Source organism: Aulonocara sp. 'chitande type north' Nkhata Bay, linkage group LG4 (genome assembly GCF_057382095.1).
Source record: "Aulonocara sp. 'chitande type north' Nkhata Bay isolate Kocher_YH1m ecotype deep benthic linkage group LG4, A_spYH_male_GT1.1, whole genome shotgun sequence".
Lineage (NCBI taxonomy): Eukaryota > Metazoa > Chordata > Actinopteri > Cichliformes > Cichlidae > Aulonocara > Aulonocara sp. 'chitande type north' Nkhata Bay.
In genome coordinates this window covers 21,452,709-21,478,871 of record NC_141347.1, presented here as the reverse complement: position 1 = coordinate 21,478,871, position 26,163 = coordinate 21,452,709, and the positions used below count along the sequence as shown (strand labels likewise).

General features: G+C 40.0%; 1 protein-coding gene across 1 annotated transcript in view; it reads right to left on the bottom strand.

Moving 5' to 3' along the window:
• The window catches only part of fam20ca (FAM20C golgi associated secretory pathway kinase a), a 52,073-nt gene extending 26,312 nt beyond the window's left edge, over positions 1-25,761 (bottom strand). The window contains exons 1-3 of the mRNA XM_086289089.1: positions 22,399-25,761; positions 21,768-21,952; positions 18,141-18,219 (exon numbers count right to left, since the gene is read on the bottom strand). Coding sequence (XP_086145215.1) covers positions 18,141-18,219; positions 21,768-21,952; positions 22,399-22,949 — 815 coding nt within the window. The 5' untranslated portion in view covers positions 22,950-25,761. The remainder of the gene's footprint in view (positions 1-18,140; positions 18,220-21,767; positions 21,953-22,398) is intronic.
• Between the last annotated feature and the right edge of the window lie 402 nt (positions 25,762-26,163).

Genomic DNA, 26,163 nt, shown 5'->3' with positions numbered 1-26,163 from the left:
TTTTTCTTCAAATCAATAAAAGGACAATATGAAACAAGTCTTGAACACAAAGTTTTTTCCCCAAAAGTCAACAAGGACACCAATAACGATGTTCAAAAAGGTTGCTGTAGTAGTCTTTGTTTTGTTAGTCTATAGTAGATTTTCTGTGTTGATGGTGTTTGAGAGACCAGCCTGCTGCTCTTTGCCACAAAGATGGCCTTTCTCAAAGTTTAACCAATCAGTAATCTTACATGCCTTTAACATTTTCAAGGGTTTATTTCCCTCTAGGGCTGCTTTCTCTAGAGTATCGCAACCTTGGGCTGGTTAGAGGGCACGTATGCCTTGATGAACCTGAGCGCTATACTGGTGGGAGCCTAGTGCTCCTGGTAGGGTCACCCATGTTGGACAGGTCCGGGGGGAGAGGCCACAGATAACAACCGTGTGTGGTTAAAAAACACCTTGGTAACAGAAACGGGATCAGAAAAAAACTTGTTGCTGTACTAAGGTCCAGTGGGTACGATAGGGGTACCAAAACTACTTCTGAAGTTTGTAGTGTTGAAAAAGGTCCTGAAAAAATTCATACCAAGACAGAGGTTTGGATTATTGTGAAACAGCCAAATAGTGTCTGGTGTGGAAAATGGCCTATAGAGGATAACAAGGCTTTCCTCATGTTCTTAGTCTCTGAGTCTCAGTGTCTACTCTGCTACACATTACTTTTAGAGCTATTTTTGAATTGGGCATGAGTTTTTTTTTTTAACTGCCAACCTTAATTGACTGGCACGACACATTCAGCCTTGTTCCCCTGAGCTTACTGCTTCATAGTGCTTCAAGTGTGTAAAGAGCTGAAATCACTGAAGAACCGACGCAAAGCTGCCAAATTAAATCTGAGCATTTTGGGATCTCTTCCCTACTATCATCTTAACGGGCTCCCCTGAGTTGTAAGCAGACTTGGAACATATATGGGAAAAAAAAGTAAATCTTATTAGTATCACTTTGTTATTTTGGTTTTCATAAATCCGTTTTAAGGGAACGCTTCTCTGTGTCAAAATGAAACTGTTGTACTTGTTAATGGATAAGTATATTCACTGGTGCTTTTCAATAAGAAACACCACCAAATAGCAGCTTCGTGATATCAGTGGAATAAATGTTTGATGACTCAAATGCTTCAGTTGCATTTCATTTGCTCAGAATAATTTACGTACAGTTTTTTTTCATATTAACACAGCTCAACATCAAGAAGATTTTGTTTTTGTTTTTTCAGTGACAGATATCGGAGATAAAAGAATATTTTTGTCACTCTCATAAAGCAATAATTGGCACCGTTTTCTTTCGTTATATCACTTTACATGATGAATATTAAACACCAGTTAGGAATTTTTGCTTAACAGATTTTTACAGCTTTTCAGAGATTTCTTAGAATCTAGTCAAAGACATGTATTTGAACACATGCCATTTTCCCTTTGTATCTTTGGTAGTATCTGAAGGATTCCTTCTTTTCTTCTACGCTTGAAAAAACTGATTGAAATATGTATGAATGTGTTTCTCTGCTTACATGTCAGAAGTGCTTCATGAGTATTAGTTAGATGTAGCAAAACAGCTCATTAGTGCCCCTTCTAAAACCTTAAAGTTGAACTTATAACCAAATATACCAGTTTCTACAGGAACATGAATCATATCAGACTTACAAAAAGACTATTGAAGTCATACTTTAACCCCCACAGAAGTTTTTGCACATTAACAGATTTATCCCAAAAAATTAACCAGAGTAAATTCAAATATATCATTCATGGAAATTTGACCTTTTCAGAACTGTTAATATTTTTACTTTTCATTGTGGAGATAGTGAATTTCGAACTTTTGCTTTGAAAAAAAAAAGAAAAAAAGGGCAGGTGGCATCATCAGATTTACGTAAAATTTGCATGTTGTGTTGTAGGCATGATGCACGGCATCATGACCTATAATTAGGAGGTTCTCCTGTTTGAGATGAGAACAAGAGATGTCACAGTGCTAGAAATTGAGTAGTCATTACGATTACCAGCAAAATTACAGTACAAAACAAAAATAGTACAAAAATGTTAATGTTATATTTTGTTGACAGGAAACAGATCTAAACCTTAGAGTGGTTACTGAGTAGCCGACTAATGTTACTTCAAGGTATAATGATATTTGCATTACATCAGTATTAATATTTATATGAAAGTACTTCCGCCCTTGCGCTGAAAAGCATGAAAGCATTGTTTGCATATTGCCTTTTTTAATCCTGCCTCAAACACAAAGTACTTTCCTGCCTGACTTTCTGTTGTTATCAATGAGTCTTGGATGAGCTGTTGCAGTAGCAGAATTAGTCCCCATTTTCCACAAGTAGCTTTTCCTGCTCTTGTGGACATCTTTCTTTTTTTTTTTCTTCAGTATGCAAGCATAGACTAGAGATATATGTGTTTGTTTGACTACATTTTTAAACGCTGCTCCTTTGCTAGCTAGCACCAGAAATACCCAGTTAAACAATGCTATATTAGTAATATACGATGGCAGTTACCAGTTTAAAGGTGTTACACCAACCCTCTCTTACGCACTGTCTGTGAATGGAAGTTATAACTAAGTCAGGAAAAAAGCAAACAGATGACAGCTGTGTTAACCAGCGCTGTTCTACAATTCTTTAAAGAATTACCACCTGTATGTCTGCTTTGTTAGAATAAATTGGAATGTAACCAAGCAGATGCGTGACCATGTTCTGTACAGGCCTGTGGACTTCAACGTGAAAGAAACCAAAGCTACTGCTGCTAGCAGTTAGCTAGCGTTTTGCAATTCTGCATAATTCTAAAAAGTTTAAATTTGTTCAGAAGCTTATTGAACAACAGAAATGAGGCTTTCTTTTCGGAAGTAAGTATAAGAAAAAAAACAGTGGCCGACAGCGCTGTAAACAACGATAGACTTGAGCGTAACAAGCAACTGAATAAGGTAGAAAACAGATTTTTAGACGGGAAACTGTTCTTGAAGTACAGAGAGAGAGAGAGCGAGAGAGCTGTGCATGAAGTGTGATTTTTATCAAAACAGCAAAAGTCAGAAGGAATTCATGACGATGTTTATGTGAAGCGTAGTTTGGATCTTCTTTTGCTGCTGGTTCAGTCAAATAGTTTGGAGAGAGATAAAACCTGCAGCTTTAGAATCGGCGCAAAAAGGGCGTACCTGCTGAAACATCAGAATTAGCAAGCTGTCGGCTTTCAGCCCCGACCGTGTCCGTGCCGTCGGGTGAGAAAGGCGACATCTCACTGATTCTGATCTGTCAGCGGGTCGCGCTTTGTGTTTATGTCTTTGTGCAGAATCCGTGTACCTGCTCTCATTTTCTGTTTTAGCTGTTTGGTGGTTGTTGAAATTTTGTGAGGTTTAACCTGAGATGCTGGTGTTTGGGCAAAATAAATTTATATTAAAAAAATCGATACAGGATTTTAATGAATCGATATCACGTTATCCAAGCTAGAATCGATTTTAATCAATAAATCGATAATCAAAACCCACCCCTACTTTACGCTGTGTATACTTTAGTAACATTTAAAACATGATTGAATTTACTAGAAACCTAATCAGTTTCATATAGCTCCAATTTCTTTAGCTAACATTGTTTTTTTTTTTATCCATTTAAAGTAAGTGTGTGTGCTTTATATGTGTTCTGAGAGTTGATTAGTCAAGTCATTTTTTTCTCTAGTTTGCATGACTGTCAAATTAGTCACCAGAAGAAGAATGGCAGCCTCTGTATATATGCTGCTGACCTATTAAAAACAAGGACTGTTGCATTTTCAGAATTTTGGTGTCAAAAAAGAAAGTTCTAGTGATAGTCAGTGGTATCTGAAAGAAAATCAAAGAGAAGCTGTAACCTAAAAGACAGATAAAGATCATTTCTTCAAACCTTTTGCTGTCAGGAATGAGCATTAAGCTTGCAATAGTACAAGCAGTGCACAACACACAACTGGTCGATGATGACTGACAGTAAACAACCCACAAATCCCACAAGAAAGGCAGTTTTATCAATACAAATATAACTTGTAACAGACAACTTGCATTGTTTACATGAGGTGTAGTTTGGACTGAAAAGGCCAAAAACTGAGGGAAACGACTTTAAAATTTAGGTGAGACACTCAATAAAGGGCAACACAGACTTTATGGCCCACAGAGGAAATTTGAGTATAAAACGTGCTTCTGATCAGTTGTCACATTCAAATTATATTCAGAATTTGCTCAACAGTTGTAATGTTTGCATCCTGTAACCATGTCCAAGTTTTGTTATGGTTGAGACACCCTTCCCCTCGTTTCTTGGAAGTTTATTTCCATAGTTGTTTTAATGGAATAACTGACTAAAAGGACCAAAAACTACCTAAATACAACTATCACCTGTGCATATGTCTTTAAAAACAATATAAAGATTATAAAGAGAAAATCTAATGGCGTAACATGACATTTACTCTGCTCTTACTGTAGATTCATATACTGGAGTAAGACTGTTTTTGTTCATGTACACTATGTATGTTGGCTGCGTATTAGCTATGTGGATTATTTACTCAAAGGACAGGTCTTTATGCTTATAGTTACATTTTGTTTTGTCCCTCTCTTCCTCTCTCTCCCACACCATCACCCACAACAATTCTCAACAATCAGCAGTGTTCCCACAGCACAGGGCCACACTTCGCTATATTTACATATCCATCTACAGTGGATTAGCTCTTTTCAATAGCACAAGTCTGAGGCAATCCTTCACGGGGTGTGTGATTTATGACAGGCTTTGCACAGAATATGAAGTATGAATTATGCAGAACATACACAAACACCAAGGGTATTCTTGGGTCAACAGTGATTAGATGTCAAAAGCATGAGCGTGGGAAGGTTTAGAACAATAAGCTTCATAATATGCCAGAGTATTTTGATATTGCATACTGACAGTCTGCTTTTCACCTTCCTCTGTATGTTTTTTACATAAATAGGCTTGCTGAATATTGAACGGCAGCTCCAAAACCACCTGTTTCAAAAACATTTTCAAGACACTGACAGCTATACCTAACTGCATGTGTATCCACCATGACATGATTTATGTAAAGACTGACTAGGAACAGTAAGAACAGTCCCTTCACACCACTGCAAATATCACGCACACCCACACTCTAAAAAGTCACAAAGAGCATTCTTACAGACCCTTCACAGTCTTTCAGCAGAAAATTCCCGCTCAAGCCTCTACCAGTTGTCTCTATCCCTCAGAGCTTCAGAAATTGTGAAGAAAGAGGAGATGAGAATAGGGAGGGACTGAAGCTTCAAAGAACTCTGTGATGTGGTAAAGTCTTGACACTCTGGTCTTACTAAGGAAAAAAAAGGTCAGCTAACAGCAAAGCCCAACATTACTTCTATAATCAAAACAAACTGGATAGCCTGGTGGGATCGATGAGGATTTTATGAGCTTTGCTTGTATGCATGTGTGCGCAAGATTTTGTTTATGCTGGCAACTAAAAAAGAAAAAAAAAATCAATGGGTATTACCAAGTCTTCATCTCACAGGGAGTGAGTAACAAGCCTCAGTATTCAGCATGACATACGAGCTGAAGCTCTGAAGTCTGAGAGTGACAGTAAGGTGCAGAAACTGCAGAGTTAGCAAAAAGAAAGAGTGAGAAAGATACAGGGAGCAGTAACAATTCACCATGTGAATTATCTCCTATTTACTTTGCCTGATGCTGCGTCTTACTGGAAAGGTCTTGATGACTGCATGTCAGCATTCATAAAAACAAATTGAGGTTATTTAAGGGGAAAGAAAACGTCTCTGACAGAATAGAAACAGACAAAATTCAAGGCAGACTCCCTGACTGCAAATTGGCTTGTGACGGAGTCAGAAAAAGTGCAGTGAAAGGAATACATTCCAAAACCATATAAATCATCCACTTAGAGGCAAGCTGGTCCATCCTCCTGAGTAGCCTGCGGTACAAACCATTAAGAACTTATTTGATTATTGCTAAGTAGTTGCTCAACAGCAAATGGCAATTAGAGAAAATTATGTTAAATCTTGGGAAGCATTAATTTTGAAGCCACACAACCCCATCACATTTGTACAACCCCCCCAACAACACACACACAAACACACATCCACGCACGCACTCGCTCATCTAGGACATGCCTGTGTGGCTTGGCCAAGAGAAGTTAATTGGATTGTCTAAGCATTTTGGATGTCCACTATCTTATCATCTGTAGGGGTGAATATCTAGAGATGTCCCATCCAAAGCAATCGCATTATCTTGACCCAAAGATAAGAATACACACTCATACTCACTCTTTGTATAAAATTATATTTGATATCACCTGCTACAGTTGCAGATCTTCCTTCAACTGCCCCAAAATGATCTTCCTCTCTACTGGTTATCAGTCAAAGTGCAAAATTGACGACCTTAAAAGGTAATGAGTTTACTTCAACTTGGCATGACCCACAAGATATTATGGCTCTGTGGGCTAAATTTGGACACACTAGCTATGCTGGCTCATTAGCCACATGCTGGTAGTGGGAAATACACTTGGGTTTGAAATAAAATGTAATTATCCTCTAAGGTGCTCTAGCTATAACCCAAATATCCATGAATCCACAAACACATCTCCATCATCCTCTTCTTTTTCTCTTCATCCTCCGTCTTCTGATTTTATCCTGAAGGACACTGTGGCTGCCGGCCAGTCACTCCCTTTCCCATCTGTGTTTACTTAAACTGAATGTGAACACACCGCAAAGATTGTTGGATGATAACATATATACACACACTAAAGCAGCCACAAACATGCATGCACACAGCAGCAGACCGACAGAGAAACTTGGCATCGGTTTATTTTTGATAATCTCTGAAGACTTTGGTCTATAATAGCTTGAAGGATTTGGTACTATTTCTCCTAATTAGTCCAATGTGAGGTTTGTTAGTGATGGATGACCGTGAATGTGATTTGATTAAGTAGTCCCATGGTTTTTTCCCATGTTTTTTTTGTGTTTTTTTCAGTTCCCCAATGAATGTGACTGTTAATTACTCGAGAAGCTTTGGGGGATTCACAACAACCTGTTCTGTTCAGAGCTAAAAGTTACAAGCCCCAACAGTTCATCACAAACAGCTCAGTTTTTAAGGGTCCTATCAGTCATTTTCAGTGCTTTTTCCACCACAGAGTGAAACCTAACTACATAAAGCTAAAAACTTTGATACCTACGCCGAAAAAAGCAATCAAAAAAGTCTATCCGGAAAGCTATTTTGTGGGTGAGGCCCCCGATTCGAGCCAACAGTGTGCGTGCTTTGTTTTTCCCACAGCTGAACTTTTCTATTTAGACCTGTCAACAGTCTTGTTGTGCTTAGTGGTTTGTGGTCAGATGTCGTTTCCTAAATAGAAACCATCTATCAGAGGCTAAGTGGTGGCTGAGAGATGTCATTGTGGTCATGAGTGGGTGACAGCGCAAAAGAGGAAGTGGGGAAAGGACTGGAAAAACAGTTCCAAGGGCTGCATTTTATCCTTGTGTACGAGCTAAGTGGGATGGCCCAAATCCAAAACACTTGAGGATAAAAAGAGTTAATTTATATGTGAAAGGAGTGAGGCGGAGATGTCACACTAAAACCAAGGACGCGTTTCGGGTAGACCCCTGTATATTCAGTTTCTAGTGAAAACATTGCTCAAAGGATACACAACAAAATATTTAAGTGCACCAATGAGACATCGATGGGTTTATGAGACTAATGAAAATGAGAAGAAAAGAAGTGGAGGACTTGGTCAAACATAAAAATGAAAGAATTACAGCAAGATATTCTAAAACTTTCTTTTTATTTATTACTGCTCATGCATCATATTGCAAGTTGTGTTCAAATGCAACATTTAGTGATAATGATGTGTTCTCTGAGCATTAATTGGTCTTTCTTGTCTATATAGCTTAGAAGAAGGTACAAAAGATCAGAACAGATCAAAAGTTGGTGCTGGCTTCATACACTCAGTTCAAAACTCATGGGGATTGGGCTTTACTCATTAAAGACTCCACTGACTCTTATAAAAAGCATCTGAAGAAATGTTTTATACAGAAAACCTTTTCATTTGTTGTTTTATGTTGTATTCTGGTGCTTTACATTGTTAGGATATGTTATATCTTTATTTCATAATTTTTATTGTGAAGCACGTTGTGATTTTCATCCATGAAAAATCCTATATAAATACATTTTCCTTACTAACTTAATAACACAACCACCAAGCACCAAACCCCAAAACACAGCCTTTACTAAGTTCAATAAAGAACCCTGCTTTACTGCTTTACCTCTCTCCCAGGCTGAAAAAGTACTTTTGCACAGAATGCAGAGAATAAATTGCAAAATTTATGGCCAAACAGACAGCAAAGTCAATCAACTCCTCCATAATCAGGGTTTTTTTCTTTTCTTTATTTTTCTTTTTTTTACATTTTTGTTATTTAAGAACTACTCAATACTATTCCATGAAGGATAATAGGGAAACCCAGCAGAAGGTGCCTAAAGGAGGAATCCTAATCACTTTATCCCTGGATTCTTCCTCAACTACATCCATTATAAGCGGAATGTCCACATAATTCCACAGAATTCATAGTGATTACTACATCCTCCGGGTGGACTCAGTTTCCTTTAGCGCCATTTTAAGGCAAAATATGACCTTCATCAGCCACTGCTGTATTTTTTGTTTTGTGCTGGTTACATAGTGTCTTTATTCAAGCTCCATGCCATACTTGCCAATTATCAGCAGCTTATGTCAGCATCTTATGATGTCAATATGAACTTGTTAGGATGCTGACATGGCTCAAAGCACCACTAGCTGATGGGTCCACTTGGAGGTCAGCTGTCATGTGAAATTGTAAGTCTGCCCCCGTTTGTGGATACATCCAGTCTCTGTCTATATTTACTGATGCTCTGTTCCCCAAAAAGTTGTATAACATGAGGAGATTAAACAGATGTGAATGTTATTTTCTCAAAAGTAAAATAAAAAAAAGTTTTACACATACACAAACATCAGAGTGACTGATCTCAGATATCTAAGGTTGCAGTCATTGTGTGAATAATCTTTCTAGCAGCAGCAGCAGCAGCACTGCCTCAGTCTCCCTACTCCTTTAGCACAGAGACTCCTCTGTTTGCATCACCGCTGCCAGAGCTGCAAAAAGGAAGGTAAGAGGGTGAGAAGGGAGGAGGAAGCCCAGGAAACCCCTGGATCAAATTCCTGCCTCTTGGTGAAACCAGACCTGGCTGCAGCCCCTCCCACTTCCTGCTCTGACAATGGGCAAAGGCAGGGAGAACCCTCCTTCCCTCCTCTAGTATAATTGATAAACAATGATTGTGTTCTCCTCTTCTCCTGACCTCTGTCAGTAGAACAGAGGAGTCACACATGGTCTATTTGCCACCTTGGATGGCAGAGGCCCAGACAAGCACAGGCCTTACCCACTATGGATGCATTACCTCTGTGTGTGCTATTACAAAAGGCCCAAGTTACAGAGCTACAGTGCTTTCTCTCTGTCTCTCTGTTGAAGAACTGTTTCATTCATTGAGTTCGGAGAGGCATTCAGCTGGACTGTGATAGATCTATCTGGGAAAGGTCGTTATCTAATCACGGTGCTCGGTTGTAAGGGGTGGTGCGATGCATGTGGTCCCATTGTTAAAGGGCAACAGTTGAGTTAGTGACAAAGTAAGAATGAAGCAAGTGTTCTGTGTCATTCACCAACAGCTGTAACAAAAAAAAGAAAACAACAGAAGAAGAATAGTCCTCTTTCTATCTAAGCCTGAACGATTACTCCTATTAGAGCAAAACCAGAGATTAAAAATGTTAAGGCTTGGAAGATTTTATGTCACACAGCGAGTGGTTATCTTTTGTGTTAAGATAAATGCTGGGTCTTAGTCTCAGATTGTGGAGTCACCAAAGCATTTAGTTGACAATCAGCTCTTGCAAAGCTCCCTCAATCAAACACCATGCTCCTGCATACTCATTAAGATAAACAATGCAATTTTGTGTAATTTCAACAGCTATTCCTGCTCATAGCACAATAAGCACCCCAACAGGAACTCAGCACCTGGCCTGCTTTTCTTGCTTCACGAAGAAATGTTTATTTGGAATGTCTAGAAATCACCTCCTGAAGGGAAATGAATTTCCAGCGTTCAGGACAAATGCGGCAGCGACATTCCTAGCGGGAAGCTTAGGAATTCCCCCCATCTAGTATTTTGGACTATAATGATATGCTAGCACACATGATCAACATTGCCATGCACAGCAGTGGCAATGTCAGGAGCCACAACAAGAATACATAATTACAAAAATATGATATGCTTGTACGTGGTATAGCACATGCACTGGCTGAACCTAGAGGCAAGGATGCAAAAGTACTTGTAGTAGGTCTGAAATTCAAATATTTACTTTTTTTTTTTTTTTTTTTTTTTAAATCTACACATTAAATTTAAAACCTATTTGTCAAAAATGAGGGTCTGTCTCATGAGGAAGTGTAACAGTGAGTAAATGTGTTCACAGCGTGGCTTTGGATGATGGTAATGCATTGTAGTCACTGAGTTAACTGCTGACAGCTGAGAATGTGCTGTTGCTGCAATGTGGTTAAAAAAAACAACAACACATGACCATTTAAGCAATCAAACATCAGTCATCTCCTGCAACTCGGCTGGCCTGTAATCGCATTACGATTAGGCTACTCGCAGCTCTGCCTCATTACGCTGTGAGTGCCTAAACACTTGTTAAACAGAGAGAGGGAGAGAGAAAATGTAGAGAACCTAAAAATACAGAGCAGCGAGGCTCTAAACAGAGGCGAGTGACAAGCCGAGGATTAGTACTGCCTCAGCGAATCAAACAAACAAGTCCAAAAAGGAGCGCGGATGGAAGGTGGAGACAGAGAGAGGGATGGACAGGGAGGGAGGGAGAGATGGTGATGAAAACAAGACTTCCTCAGGAGTTGACCTAGTAAAACATTCATGAGAGAAGTCTTTATGTGAAGTTTGTGTGCGTGAGCAGGGAGGACGTGAAGGGGAGGGAGTTTAAGACTCGGGAGTCTAAAATAAGACGGTCCTCTGCGTTTTAGTGTCTGTGTTGGGAGCCTACAAGAGTGTGCCTGTCAAAACAAATAAATAAATAAATAAGTTACTTGAGATTTGAGACGACATGCAGGCCCGCTTGGTGCCAGCTGCTACACTGCGGACCTCTCGAATCGAGAACAGACACCGGAGTGAGACAGAACCCAGAAGTAAGCGAGACACGAGAAGAAACGAGGGACATGAAAAGAAGTGGATTCTTTTGAGAACGTCCAGCAAACAAATGGAAGACTAAGTGACTCAGTGGTAATTATGCAGAAAAGCCGCAAGTGCTGCGGCACCCAACCACTTCCTTTATTGGTGGGACATAGTTAGATAATAAACAGAACACACAGAAATGATTGACACTTCAATCAAATCATTTCACAGTAAATGTTCTGCTAAGACCTCACTAAGCTATCTTACATTCCCAACTCAAACAGCGCTTATAGTGTGTGCTGATGACTAGGAAAATGTGATAAATTACTGAAGGCAGGTGGCTGTACAGCTGTTAAAGTACAGCACTAATTAACCAGCTCATCTCACAGCCTACAAAAGGTCAACCTATCAAAGAGCCCACACACTGATTACACAGCACACAGACACACATCGAGAAAGAGACTTTGAATTTGAACGTCTAAATATAAATAACCCACATTTTCTGCTTCAACACAGTGTGTAGCTGAGAAACTGAGAATTTCTTTAAGGGGTTTTGCTTTCATAGAAAAGAAAAATATGAATCAGAGCACATCTGAGTGCAAAAGAAAAATACTGGAAATGTATGTATGAGATAGAAATCCGTGTTTAGTATTAACTTTTATGATAGTATCAGCCCGAAGCTTGACTACACAAAGTTTTTGATACAACATCTAATGAAGAAAGGGGGGATAGGGGATAAAAGAGGTGTATAGAGAAAGGGAAAGGAGAAAAAGCCTCTGTAATATAAGCAATCCTGAGCCACATTAAAATGGCTTAAAGAACAAATTAATCTTAAAGACCTACAGAAGGAGTCAGACATGCTCAGAGCCTGAAGAAGAGTCGCTGGGTTCAGGCCCTTGCAGGCTGCCTGGCTGCGAGTACAAAGCTGCATGAAAAACAGATGTTGTGAATGCCTGACACGGTAATACTGAGCGTGTATATCTGTGTGTGTGTAGACAATGAAACATAAAAGACAGTTAGAACCCTCCAGATAACGTTTGATTGCAGATGTCGTTTGCAGAGTACAATATATTTCTCTGTGTTTGAGTTCCTCAGCTTATGACACAGAATAATGTAAAGTTTTATAGCAGGAGAAGAAATTACAAGTACATTTACTACTTCAGTGGTACTGCTACATTTAGACAACAGTCACTTAAAGGTAAAATAGGCTTAAAAAGTACATTTTATTCCAAGTACCGTTGCTTGTTGTGCAAAACCTGCAATCTTTTTCAATGTCCTATGCCACTGTTTCCTAAACGTCCATATATACACTCAATGGCCACTTTGTTAGGTACACCTTTTCAACTGATTGTTAGTACAAATGTCTAATAGGCCAATTACATGGCAGCAGCTAAATTTATTTAGCCATGCAGACATGGTTAAAATAGCCGGCTGATATTTAAAGTTAGATAAAAGATGATTTAGGTGACTTTGACATGGTTGGTTGTGCCAGGTGAGTTTGAGTCTTTCACAAACAACCATCTCTATGGTTTACAGAGAATGGTCAGGGTGGTATAGAAATATATCCAGTGAGCAGCGGTTCTCTGGTGAAAATGCCATGTTAATGTCAGAGGTCAAATACCCACTCATTATAACCAGGATATGCAGAAGCGCATCTCTAAATTAACCTTGATGGAGTTTTGCTACAGCAGCACAAGACCACACTTAGTGCCACTTCTACAGTAGATGGCTGCTTGCAGCTGGAGTGATACCTCTGATAATACCTCCAACCACTAGGTGGAGCTTTGCATTTTCCTTCCAATTTAGTGCTTGAAGTGGGAGAAAGTTGATCAGTTACTTGTGCTTTTAATTAGCGAAGAGCTAAGTGGTTTTGTGATCATGCAAATGTGCCAGAGGGCAACACTGTGATTGTTGTATTTTATTATGTTGTGTTGTGTTGTGCCTCTTTGTGGCCAATCAGCAAGAGGCAAGCTGATTTATTGCTAAATTAAATGGAACTTTGATCATACACAAATTGGGTAACATGCATCGTTAAATCTCACTACAGCAGATCCTAAGTGCTAAAATAGTTACTATTGTTTTTTCAATCTGTTTCAGAAGCTAGTTCTTGCCTAATACTTGCACAATAAACCAGAACAATGAGATTCAGTGCTTTTAATTTTTCACTTTAAAACCGAATCTGTACACTAATAGCACTCCAATGTGTCTTAAAAAAAACTAACCAATTTCACAACATTACAAAAAAAGCAATGGCGTCAACATGAATGTCAACACAACTAGGAAATGTTGTACAATAATGTTGCACAACATATAACCGTTTCTTTGGCTGGACACAATGCAATCAGCTTTTCCACATAAATCTTACATTATTTTTCATAGTGTTTCTTCTGACACACACACACACACACGGTTTGAATATCAGTTTGTTCAATATTCTATAGATGCACAAATAATTCTGAATGAATGATAAATTCTTACATTAAAAACAATCCAATCACAGACACATACACACACTTAGCAAAGAAAGAAACCTCCAGAACAAACTACATAGTGGGCGTACGTCACACTTCACTTGAAATTTATAGCCTCCTCTATTTCTGTTCCCTTATGATCTAACCACAGTAGCTCTTTTCAGTTTCTCATTGATTGCAACATCCCAGTCAGACAAATTACTTGGCATCCCAAGGTGCTGCTCTGTCCCCTGGCACCTAAGACAGTGCTGCAGGGGCAGCTGAAAACCTGATGAATCCCTCCCCGCCAAGTGCCCTTCATATGAAAGGGCTGATAAAGCCACTAAATCATGCAGCTAAAGTTTACATAACCTATCAGCAAGTGAAAAGATAGATTTGACAACTCAGCTGAAGCTTTTCATAATATGCAAGATTGAGGTCAGAATCATCATAGAAAACTTCATCACGGACGAGACGACAGGGGTGTTAATGTGAAAAGATTTGACGTTTCATCACATTTAAAGTCTCTCTTTGCGCTTCAAGGCTTTTTGACTTGTCACAGTGAAAATCATTAGGGGAGTGCTAAATGGTGAGTGGTAGGAAGTGAATGAGCTAGTTTTCTTTTGTGTGTGCAGGCAGAGTGTGGCCTTGCAGTCATCACCTTCTCTGTAATATACCCACAGCTCTGAGTGAGTGGCTACAGCTGCAGCTTGGCTCACTGCTCGCGGATTTTCCAGTACCAGCCGTCCCTGATGGCAGGAGCACGAACTCTATAACCCCCAAAGAGTCCTTCTCTTTGCAGCTTGTCTGTAAATATGCGTATGTGCGTGTGTGTGCGCTACAGCTATCTGAACATCTGTCTGTAGTAACATGCCTGATTTGTGTTTGTTCACAGAACCTTGAGCTCAGATGGCACCTCTCAATATCTGTCCATCTTATTAGAGCCAGCAGTATTCTCGAGCCCACAGTGGCTATGTTTACAAAGGAACAACCCAAGACCAAGAAAACTTGATAAGATCTCAAAAGTAGTTTTTGCCTTTTCCACCAAAATTGTTGAAAAGGCTTCAGTTAAGTCATGGTGTTGAATTGCAGAGGGTTTTTTGTGTTTATGCTCATAGTTACAGGTGTGCACTTTGAGTTCATGCTTGCAAGCATAAACAAATCTATTAACCTGCATTTGTTGAAAATACTTTACCTTTTCAGGAGCTGGACTGCACCCCCAAACCCCCCCCCACCTTCATAAAACAGCTCTCAACAGGACTGAGGTTTGTACATTATCAAAGGTAATCAGTATCATTCTTGCAATTCTGAAACCATTCTGAAATGTGAGACTATCAACAACATCAAAGGGAGGGAGTCGAAACAGAGCTGTCAGATAGGATGTGAAGGAGAAATCAATTATTTCTTTGCATATCAGAGGCTTTTACCTCCTCTCTCAAACTTTCAAACCTCCATTTGACAAATCTATTTAGCATTACATAAACATTATAGCTCTGTATACACACTGTAACCGGGATCTTGACAGGGAATAGGAAGGATAGGCACCAGGGACATAAGCCAGACAGACATGGAGGTTTGGCATGGAGTATTTTCTCTCAGCCTGTAAACATGGCTCTAGCTGGAGGACCCAGTTCTTTGACAGGTTGGCATTACAAATTCGCCCCAACCCTCTGGATTACCACAACTACTCATTTGTCTTTCATTGTCAGTACTCCGTCAAGCCAGTTTCCCCTATTTCCATAACAGCCTTAGAACATTTTATCTTACAACCATCTTATATTCCTAACTTCAGTTTCTTTAATCTATTTTCTATCAATTTTCACTGGCTACAGGAAAGATGGCCACAAAGTTACACCACCAAAATTGGACTCTTTTTGACTCATACATTTCATACTTATTTGGAGACATGTCTGTTTGGAGACAAGTATGTCTTGCATATGATAAAAGACTAAGTGTTGATCTATTGGTATCGGCATTTAAAATGACTGATAAATGAAAATTTAAAAAGTAAAGATGAGTTGGTAGAAACACCATTCAACCACGTTATTAGTGCTGACGTTGCAGAGTCTTTCCACCAGGGGGTACTCTGCAACTTGCCTGGTATGCTACTGTATAAACACAACAACCAGCTGAGCATAGTCAAGCAGAGTGTAAACAAGTAAATAAATAACTACACATAACAAATGTTACAAAAATCTGTTTATGTTTTAAAGAATAAAATATCACCCGATGTGTTGGAATCACCCAATACTGATATCAGCCTTAAAACTCCGGCCTTACAGTACATATCCGTTTGGCTCTAGATATGATTTACAAGAACCCAAACCAAGGACATCTGTACATGCTTGGTAATGCAGGATATTACACACATTTGTCTCTTTAAAGGGAAAAGTAATGAAATCTTTTTGTGGGGAAAAACAAATTGTAGTTTGAAGACTAAATTAGCACCTTCTACTCCAATCTGGGATCATACTTTAAATCATCAAACATAATTATAAAGTCAGTTAGACAGATTAAAAAAACCCCAAAAAACTGACAATTTTTCTGCACAGGAAAAAGAAAATCTTGTGGAGGTGTCTGGCAAGCTGTCAGCTTGTGCAAGCTCCTGGCCTATGGCAGTGTAGAAATTTGCATTTGGCTCAAAGGAGGCCTGAAACATCAAAGTCTCTCTGATGCACCACTTGATGCTGCACAAAGGGACAGGTGAAGAAAAACAAGTCGACACAAGAAAGCACTGAACTACTGTACCCAGAATGCACTGGTTCCTAAAATAAAAGTGGGACACATCAGTGCACTGACAGAAACAACAAAATGCCACACCGTGCTTGAACAAAAGCAGAGACAAAGGTTATGTTTCTACATTACGACTCTCAGTAAGCACTGATATTTTTGTATTTTCGCTCTGTGGAATTTTGTATAACATCTGTAAACAGTTGAGACAGTTTGTGACAGTCAAAGCAAGAGGCTTGAATAAAAAATATGACAGGCTAAATAAGGAGCCGTGGGAATCGGTAGCATGTGATTCCGAAACTGTCAAAACTGTTTCTGATGGCAACTGACTGCTTTACTTATCTACTTTAAGACATCACAGATTCTTTAGCATTTTAAAGTTTGGTGGATGGTGTAACATTTCAAATCCCTGCTGACAATATTTAAGCTTCCCCTTTCCTTTGACTTATTACTTCATTAAACTTAGATACTACCCATGCAAGCGCCCGTATTACCTAGCAGCAGCCCCTGAATGATTAGACCAGTAATATCAGATTTACCCAGCCAGACACATAGAAACCCAGGGTAATCACCAAACTTAGTTTACTTGACTATGACTAGATGATGCCTGCTGGGTGTTGGCTCCTGCTGTGTTTAAAATACATCCTCAGACCGCTGTGCTTTGAACCACATATTCTCTGACGCTAATTTTGCAAACAGTGCCACATGTTCTAAAATTCATCCACTAATTGACCTTGAAATAATTTGGCAAGCTGGGACACAATGACCAGTTGTTTGAGCACACAGAGTGCCACTACCCTAATGTAAAAAGAAGACAAATGAAGAGTTTGAACACCTGCACTCGCTGAATAAACTTTGAAAACATGTTGCAGGCTCTCTCACCATAAATCAGTCCAAGAAAACAGTTCCAAACTTTTCACAGTTCATTGTCAAGCCAGCACTGCATTCACACGTCTGCTTTCCTAATCCTTCACTGTTCCTCTTATTTATGTGACTTTGGCTTATGTGGTAAAGGGCTTGGTACAATTGAAATAAAGAACCATCCTGAACTACACCTGTACGATTTGTTGAATTATGACATTATGAACTTATAAAGCTTTACCTCTCTCCCTTCCTCCCTCTGTCCCTCTCTCTCTCAAAATCTAATACTCTCCACTGAGGCTCTCATGTAGAAAACCATTCAGCGTTTCATAGCAATCAAACCTGGCTCGTGAGCAATTACTTCTGATCGCAGCCCAGTTGGCCTGGACGCTGTTTATCCATGTCGCCATGGGAATTCATTGGGCAAAACTCAGACAGCTGAGGGAGGGGGTGGGGGTGGGGGTATTTCTTTTTCAAATGCAATGTGCCATTGCCAGTATGTATGCCTCCCCAAAGACGCTTTCACGATGGCTCAATGCTCGTTTTAATTAACACATAAGCCTGCTGATGTTAATTAAAAAAGAAGACAGACAATTCCCCATCAGGAGAAGATCGCAAAAAAATGAGGGAGGAGGGGAGATGTGTAGGTGAACACGCAGTGAGATGCGATGACAGTGCTTGGCACTTATTCATCTGAGACTTCGTGTTGCCCTCTTTAAAACATATGCAACTGGTAAATCAAGCTGAGTGTATCAAACAGACTTTTTATAGAAAAACTTGTATAAGAGTATAATCTGCAGTTAGATGTTTAATAAGAAAGTTCCAGGAACAATTGTTACACCTAACGTATATAAAATGTAGTTTACCTGTGTTGTCATGCAGTCACTTCATGTGTTACTTACTTCATAGGCTTGAACAGTGCTTGTCCATAGTTCTGGAAAGTCATGATCAGCTTCAGCTGGGTGCCTCCAGATTTCATGGCTGGGAGGAAACAAAATGAGCTGTTAGATCAGCATCTAAACTAAACTGTCTGAGGCATAAGCATACATGCACAAACACATGGATGCACTCAAAACAAACAAACAAAACAAAACATGCACAGCTGTTTTGTTATTTGCCATTATGGAAAAATGCAATTTTGCATGAATGCATAATAGAACGATCACATCTGCTGGCCAATTTCCTAGACACTGTAAATGCAATCGTGCCAGTCAGGAGCTGGGTGTGACCGAGAGCAAAAAGTGGCCTGAAGAGCATCTGCTAAAAACTCTGGCTAGTTCTGGATTTAACAGAGGGTTGAACATGAAACGGACAGTTTATCTGAATGGAAAAGAGCGACTGTGTGTTCTCGCAGCATGCATGCAACTTTAGAAGAACATGGTGCTCTGAGAATGACAAAATATCAGTGATTGAGGAAAAGAAGCCCCTTCAATTTTAGTACATAAAGTTCACACACGCTGCCTCAACAGGAGCACATTGCTGAGAATATTTTAGGCACATAGCACATTATTATGGTTTGACTCCAGGATGCCTGAACCTGTTGTTCCATTTCAATCGACCCCTCACTATCTGTCCGTTTGTCCAATAAAGTGACCTAAATGTAGACTTCCATCCATGCGTGTTTAGCTACAAGCTACATAATATAAGAAACATGAGTCTCACCAGATGTTTGTCTGTAAGCCTTCATGAATTGAACACATTGTCAGCAAGTTTCTTGTGCACACTGGATTCACTGTAGCGACTTCCTTTTTCATTCAGACAAATTAACCTCCTGTACTCAGGGAGATGAGCCAGGGCATATGTCACTGACTATCAGTCATGTCCATGGTGTCTCCCAGAGGGTGATGGAGGCTCACTGTGAGATTCCCGCTTTCCTTCGACTCAAACAAAGAGACCGCCAGGCCTGCCCAACTGCTTTGTGTTTCTGTCACAATGGACAAGCTTTCGGGTATTTGCCCATTTATTACAGCGCATTAACTTGATCATATTACACAACACAGCACTTCTGCCTAACCCCAATATCCACATAAGCCCCCTGTAGTGGACCCACTTACTGACTGGATTGCTGGCTGAGTAGCTGACTGCACTCTACCCCCTGCACCGAGCTGTCTTTTGTCTTCATTGACTCTCTTGTTGTTTCTCTCAGAGCTCTCACGGTGTGTTCCTCTGCTTTCCCCCCTCTCTTTTTAGTTGGATATGTCATCCTTGTATTCACATTCTCTCTGTTATGCTCTGTCTGTCTGAATTCATCATACTCAGTGCTGGCAAGCCTCTCCATTTACCGTGACTCATTTTCAAAAGCTTTTGGATTTTTACATACACTGTTGCACACAACAGTACAACCTACATAACCTCAGGTCAGTGCCTTTTCTTTATGACAGAGGATGAATGCTGAGTGAATGCAAAGCTAAAAAAAAATACACTGAGAGCATTTGGCCTTCACATATGACAGATTTGCTGAAGCCAGGTCAAGTGAATAGCACCCTAGAGTAATCCTCAAACTTGGTGCAGCTATACAACGGATCTAAAACCTTTAAGAGATTGCAAATGACTGAACTATGATTTAATGCCATGACCTTGAACACATAAGCCACAATTCTTGAATTCATTGCTCAGCGCAGGCCTTCATAAAAATCCACCTTCTAATCGAGAACTAGAAAAAGGTAATCCGCAGTGAAAAATCCCGCTAAAGCTTGGCTGATTGTTTCACTGGATTGTCTCTGCACTGACGTGCAATCACACATGACTTGAACAGCAACAAACCCACAACAAAACATTCTTAAGATTCTCCCATCTGTCTCAGCTGTTCCCGAGAGTATGCATTTGTGTTGATCTAACCATCTATCTTGCTCTGTTTCTCCAGGAGACCACAAGTGAATCGATGTCGCTGTCTTATTCTCTACACCTTCCTGCTCGCAGGTCTTTCAGATATGCTCCAGGCCTCGCCCAACGCTCTGAGATTCCCCCTCTCATGCAGCAATGATAAATCCATCTTGCTCTCACCTGTATCACCTCATGTTACTGTGCGTATGATTTATGAGTGCAGCTGAAGACTGAACAAAAGGCCACAGCCTGCCCCAACAGAGAGACAGACACAAAGGAGGGAAGAAAGGGGGGGTGGGGGGGGGGGGGGGGGGGCACTAGTGAGGAGAAAATGCTGATGAAGAAAACTTTCTAATGCTGTGTCTGATTTGTCATTTTGTTGAGACAGCTAAGTGTTTGTGCTAATTATGGGGCACAAATGTTTTAATGCATGCCTCCAGGGCGTGCACACTAACACAAACACACACACGGACATATAAACACACATAAAGCCACACAGACATAGAGCACTGCTTCACTGCAGACAAACAGTATCTTTGTAGGTATGTCTGGCCGTGAGCAATTATATTGTCTTTTGTTGAAAAACAGAAAAGAAGGGTTAAAGGTAGAGAGAGTGCTAAAGTGAAGGAGATGTGTAGAACGAGAAATTGTGAGTGTTCTTTGAGAGAACGAGGATGTAATAATATTGAGACACCAGACAAATACAACAAGTATTGGAGGCTAAATAGGCATAAGTAACTAACATTCCCCACAAGAACAACAACAAAAACATCAGAAACACCTCGACAAAAATTTTCATCCTAAAAGGGAACAAATGGTCTCAGTTTGGGATTGTGGTCATGATTATTACTCACATTTACTCAAAGTAAGTTTGGCCACAGTGGTAACAATGTAATGCACATCTGCCTTATAACATCTGATCTCATTACATAGAGAAAACAACAACTTTTTTAGCAGCTCTTACTGTTGCGCTCATTTATAATCTGCTTTAAAAGAAAAGCATTTCCAAAAGAGAGTAATGGGTGTTTAGAAATGAAAACAATGTTGTGACATTCAGAGTTGATGGGGAGGAAGTTCTCCTCAAATGTTTCTTCCAGTTTTTCCCAGTTATTAAGCTTGTCTGATTTAAGATGAAAAAAAAAAACCTACAACTTTTGTATTTATTATTTTTTCTCTGATAAAAAAATTCCTGGTGCTCCACTTTAATTTTTAGTGACACAATGCAGATCTCAGTGAAATACTGTGATTGAATGGAACAAAAAACAAAAGGGAATTTGAATACAGCACTATCCTTCCAGTGTAAGAGTGTCAAATGAATTTCTATCAAAAATCCTGATTATATAATTGTTACACTTCAAATAATTTAGGAGTCATTACAAAAACAAGCAGGTCCAGAGGCACTCCACTTTTTACAGTTTTCAAATTTTATGCCAAAGTTGGTTTTTTTTGTTCATACCAAGGTGAAAAAGCCTTCCCAAGTTGCATTTTTCACACATTAGTATAACATTGAACCTTGAGTATAATTAGGGAAAATATCTTTAAGTTAGTTGGGACATTGCTGCTGTAGGCCAAAATGACAGGACAGAATCTAACAGTTAGAAATTGATCAACACAGACCAGATAAAAGAGTTTAACTGCAGACCCCATCAAATCCTCAACTTCACACACCCACACATACACCTTTTCAGCATAGCTGACTGACTCACCTACGCTGGTGATCCTTTGTGTGACCAGGTCCTTCAGCAGGGCATCCAGCACAGGGCTGTGTCGGGAGTAGAGCTCATAGCGGTTGATCCCGATGTGGAATCGCAGCCAGTTGGGGTAGGATTCTGCTGTCACCTCTTCAGTTGGAGAGAACTCCTCTTCGTCTTCGTTTCCGTCCTCATTGTGCCTGACAAGCAAGTGAGGAGAAGAGTGGGAAGGTATAAGTAATGGTGAAGGAGTAGACAAAGAACAATACAAGCTTATAACAGATGGTTTTTAAAAAAACAAACTACAAAAAACAAAATGCTGCCTGGCTGGCTATGGATAATCCAAGACAATGAAAAGAAAACAAAATCCAGCATGATGGAAAGCAGAGGCCAAGTTGGGTGCTCAAACAAAGAAAATAGATAGATAGAGAGAGAGGTGAAGACTGATAAGGAAATAAAATAGATTTGTTGTTCTGAATGGACATGATAGAATAGAACAGGAGTGATTTTAAACCTTATATAAAAGTAAAAGACCTGGGTGACAAAATTACTTATTAATAGAGCAAACATGTTGAAGTCAGAGCACTCTAGCTGTTCATGGACTCGTTTAAATCACACAAGTTTAATTTAAATCTCGTCGGCTTACCATCCCTGGTTCCCTGTTGCTCTGGGATAAAACCTGATGTCGTTGTTGACGTTAAACAAAGTGTCATCGTCCGTGAGAGGCGGAAGCTCAACCTTGTATAAAGGATGCTCAAACAGGCGAGAAAGTCGTGAGACAGCACGGGAAGGGACGATCCGACCCCCGCTTGCGTCTCCCATCAGCGGCTTGTGGTCATCTGCCTTCCCCGCCGACGTTTTCATCCGCCGGAAAGAGTCCGCCCTGTCCCCGGCGGTGGTGATCTTTTCCAGGGAATGCGATGTGAGGTTGGAGCTCGGCTCGTTGCTGAAATCCTGCAGGATTCGCAGCGTGTGCTTATTAGGCCAGCCGGCTTCAGCCGCCGTCCTGGCTCGCTGCTTCCCCCAGCCTTGCGACTCCCCGCCCGTGTGGTGTGCGCACTGGCAGCCGCCGTCCCCGCTCTCCGCTCCCGTCGCCCGCTTCTCTAGTTTTGGTAACAAGTCTATCATGATGTGCATGGTGCACGCAACCAAAAACACCATAAGTATCAAGACTCTGAATTTGCGAAACAAGATCATGTTTAGCCTCTATAAATATATATTTTATAGCAAGCTTTAAGCGCACCTTAGCTACAGCACCGACATTGGTGTCTAACACTGTTTTCTGAGGACGAGACAACGATGTTACTTTGGGAATTCTCTATGATCGCTCCACACATAATGAGCGTCAGCCTATGTTTAAAAAGCCCATTTTATGTGCGGTGTTTAATATTTAAAACAGTCCCAACGATTCATTCCCAGACAGGTGGAAAGACCAAGACATTGTAAAAACCCGGACACTTTGCTGGCTCAGGAAGTGCTCTTCATTCATTGCCTTGTTGAGCAGGATAGCCTATAGTGTCAGGAGGACGAGTGACTAAATAAATCTCACTGAAGATGTATCTTAGGCTAAGAGAAGGGAGTGGGGTCCTGCTAAAAGCATCAATAGTCTTCTTCAAATCTGCTTCCCTGTGTCGCTGCCAGCACGGAGTGAGATGTCAACCGCGTCATAACTGTCTTCAGAGGAAAGTAACAGGATGACACTGATATAACGTAGTCCACAAAAGCACAGGTTTCCTAACATTTACGATCAATTTATAAACAGAAAGAGGAATAATAATAATAATTAAAAAAAAACCAAAAAACAAATAACAGGTGATCCGCTGCAAGATGCCTGGATGCTGCCCCGCTTCTTCACAAAGCTGCTGCTGTCTGCAAACGTCGCTGAAGTCAAATCAGAGACTGGCTTGGCAGGCTGGCCGGCAGGTGTGTGGGATCCTGGTTGTGATTTCTCCTCTCAGCACTGCTTTGTCTTCCTTCCAAGTGTCCATCCAGAGTGGGTGTGTTAAATATTATGATCGAAGCCCTCTGAGCCCAACCTCGGTGGCGTCATGAGGAAGAGATTGGCTGCGTCTGCACATACAAGTAGCACTAGTGACATGAAAGGCGAGCTTCGGGGATAAAAAGCTGTATGCTGAAACCCTGTAAGGCTGCAAGTCCCCTGCACACAGCCAGAGGGCGTTGGAACTACCTGAAACGTTGTGCATCCTATATCACACGGAGGGCAATGGGTATGTATTCATACTGGATGTGCTTGAAGTGTTCTTTTAGATCATTATCAAAATAAGGAATTGGGTAAATTAAACTGGGACATTCAATAGAGGGATGAAGGAACGAGTGTTTTAGACAAAAATTATTCGAACTGAAGAAATACAAGAAATTAATTTTAATTGTGAATTAGCCATGACTATTATTGTTGTTATTGTTGAGGTGGTAGCGGGTGAGTCCTTTCTATTTCTTATAAAATTTATAGAAACATGGAAAATTGTCATTTAGGTCAGAAGTCTTTCAGTGGCATTGTTACAGTCAAGAAAAGGTGCTTGTAAATCCCTGCTTTGACATCCAAGAGTCACAGGGTAATATGGAGCTGGAGCGGTGTCCATGGAAACCTTAACCTTAATTGAAGCGTGAGCATAAAGTCGTCATTTACTGTAACTCTGTTTTTGGTTACTGGCATCAGAGGAAAAAAATAAATCCAACCCAAAATGCTTCCTCGAAATTCTGTTTCAGAAGGAAATGTACTTCCCACATAATAAAAGTCACATAATGCCCAAATGTGTTGGCATATTTATCAAGCTATCATCTTGTTTATTTCTTTTTAAATGCGCTTGGACATTTGGAGTCTTTGACAGCATGTTGCTTTTGAAGCAAACAGCAAGTAGCAAGTAATAGCTTGTTTGTCAGGATTTGTACATTCTACTATATATAAATAAAATCACAAGAAAGAAATAATCGCTGCACAGAGCTGCAGACGTTTTAGGCTTTCAAATTACATGGATTGTTTGTTTGATTATCAGAAATCTATTTTAATGCATATTTAGGTACATGTAAGCCACACGAATCATGAATCAAAAGGAAATTAACTAGATTTCCACTTGGTTCATCACAGGTTCTGTACAGATCAGTGGAAGATCCCTGCTGGGTCACTCACAGATCCTCCCTTGATGACCAATGTAAATGTCATTCTGACTTGTAATGGGGTAATTTTGAGTTGTGATGTTAAAGGAGTAACCAAGCCTGTTCTTATTCCATTATGTTCCCTTAAATTCTATTTTAGAGAGCAGCAATTTTCATCCCCTGATTAATTTGTTATGTTCAAAAAGGTTTTGGTTATTTATTGTCCAGAAGTAAAAACTCACAGCTGTGGAAATTGTGCAGTGAAAACACACCAGCTGGTCTTCTCAGAGGTGATTTTTTTTTCTATTTAGTGAAACATATTTTATTTATAATTTCACAGGGACAAAAGATTTACAGCAATTTCTGCAGCTGGCACTTATATCTGGGACTAGACTTTCTCCCCAACTCCGAAGGTGCTATTGAGTTCAAATTGTAAAATCTATACTTTTTGACTGACAGAAAAAAGGGAAATATGTTCTATTTAACCTTGTTATATGATTTTAAAAAAGAAAAAAGTAAAGTCCTTAGCAGTAAAAAAAATACACAAAGTAATAAATTGAACAAATTAAACATATTTCTTTGGCTTGTGCTTGAATGGTGTAGAAGGCTCACCAAGTGGGCTCAATTGGAAGAGCTTCATTTGGCGTGTGCCCCTCTTCCCAGAGGCACTGAGCTGGAGTTCATGCCACTGCCAGATTTGTGCATCTAAATAAAACAAGATCTTAAAGCTAACAAGCAAACAAATTGTTCCCCCAAAGCAGGCCTGCTGTCCCAGTTCATCTCATGCTCCAAACAAAACAAATTGGCACGTGCACACATGATAAGAATCCACTGAAATTAGGAAGATATTCAAATTGCAAGCAGTTTTAAAACCTAACATTATGTGGAATTATAATATCAAGAAACTAATTAAAAAGATAAAATTTCCACCTTTTTTTGAAGAAACGGTAATTGATGCACACTGATGTGTTATACACTAATTGCCCAAAACATTATGACCACTGGCAGGTGAAGTAAATAACACTAATTATCTCTTCATTGTTCCACCTCTTATTGGGTGGGATATAATGGGGAGCAAGTGAACATTTTTGTCATTAGAAGCAGGAAAAATGGGGAAGCATATAGATATGTATGATTTAGGGGCTAAGATGTGATGGCTAGACAACTCAGTCAGAGCATCTCTAAAACTGCAGATCTTGTGGGATGTTCCCCAATCTGCAGTGGTCAGCATCTATCAAAAGCGGTCCAAGGAAGGGACAGTGGTGAACCATGGATGGGTTCACGGGCGGGCCAAGGC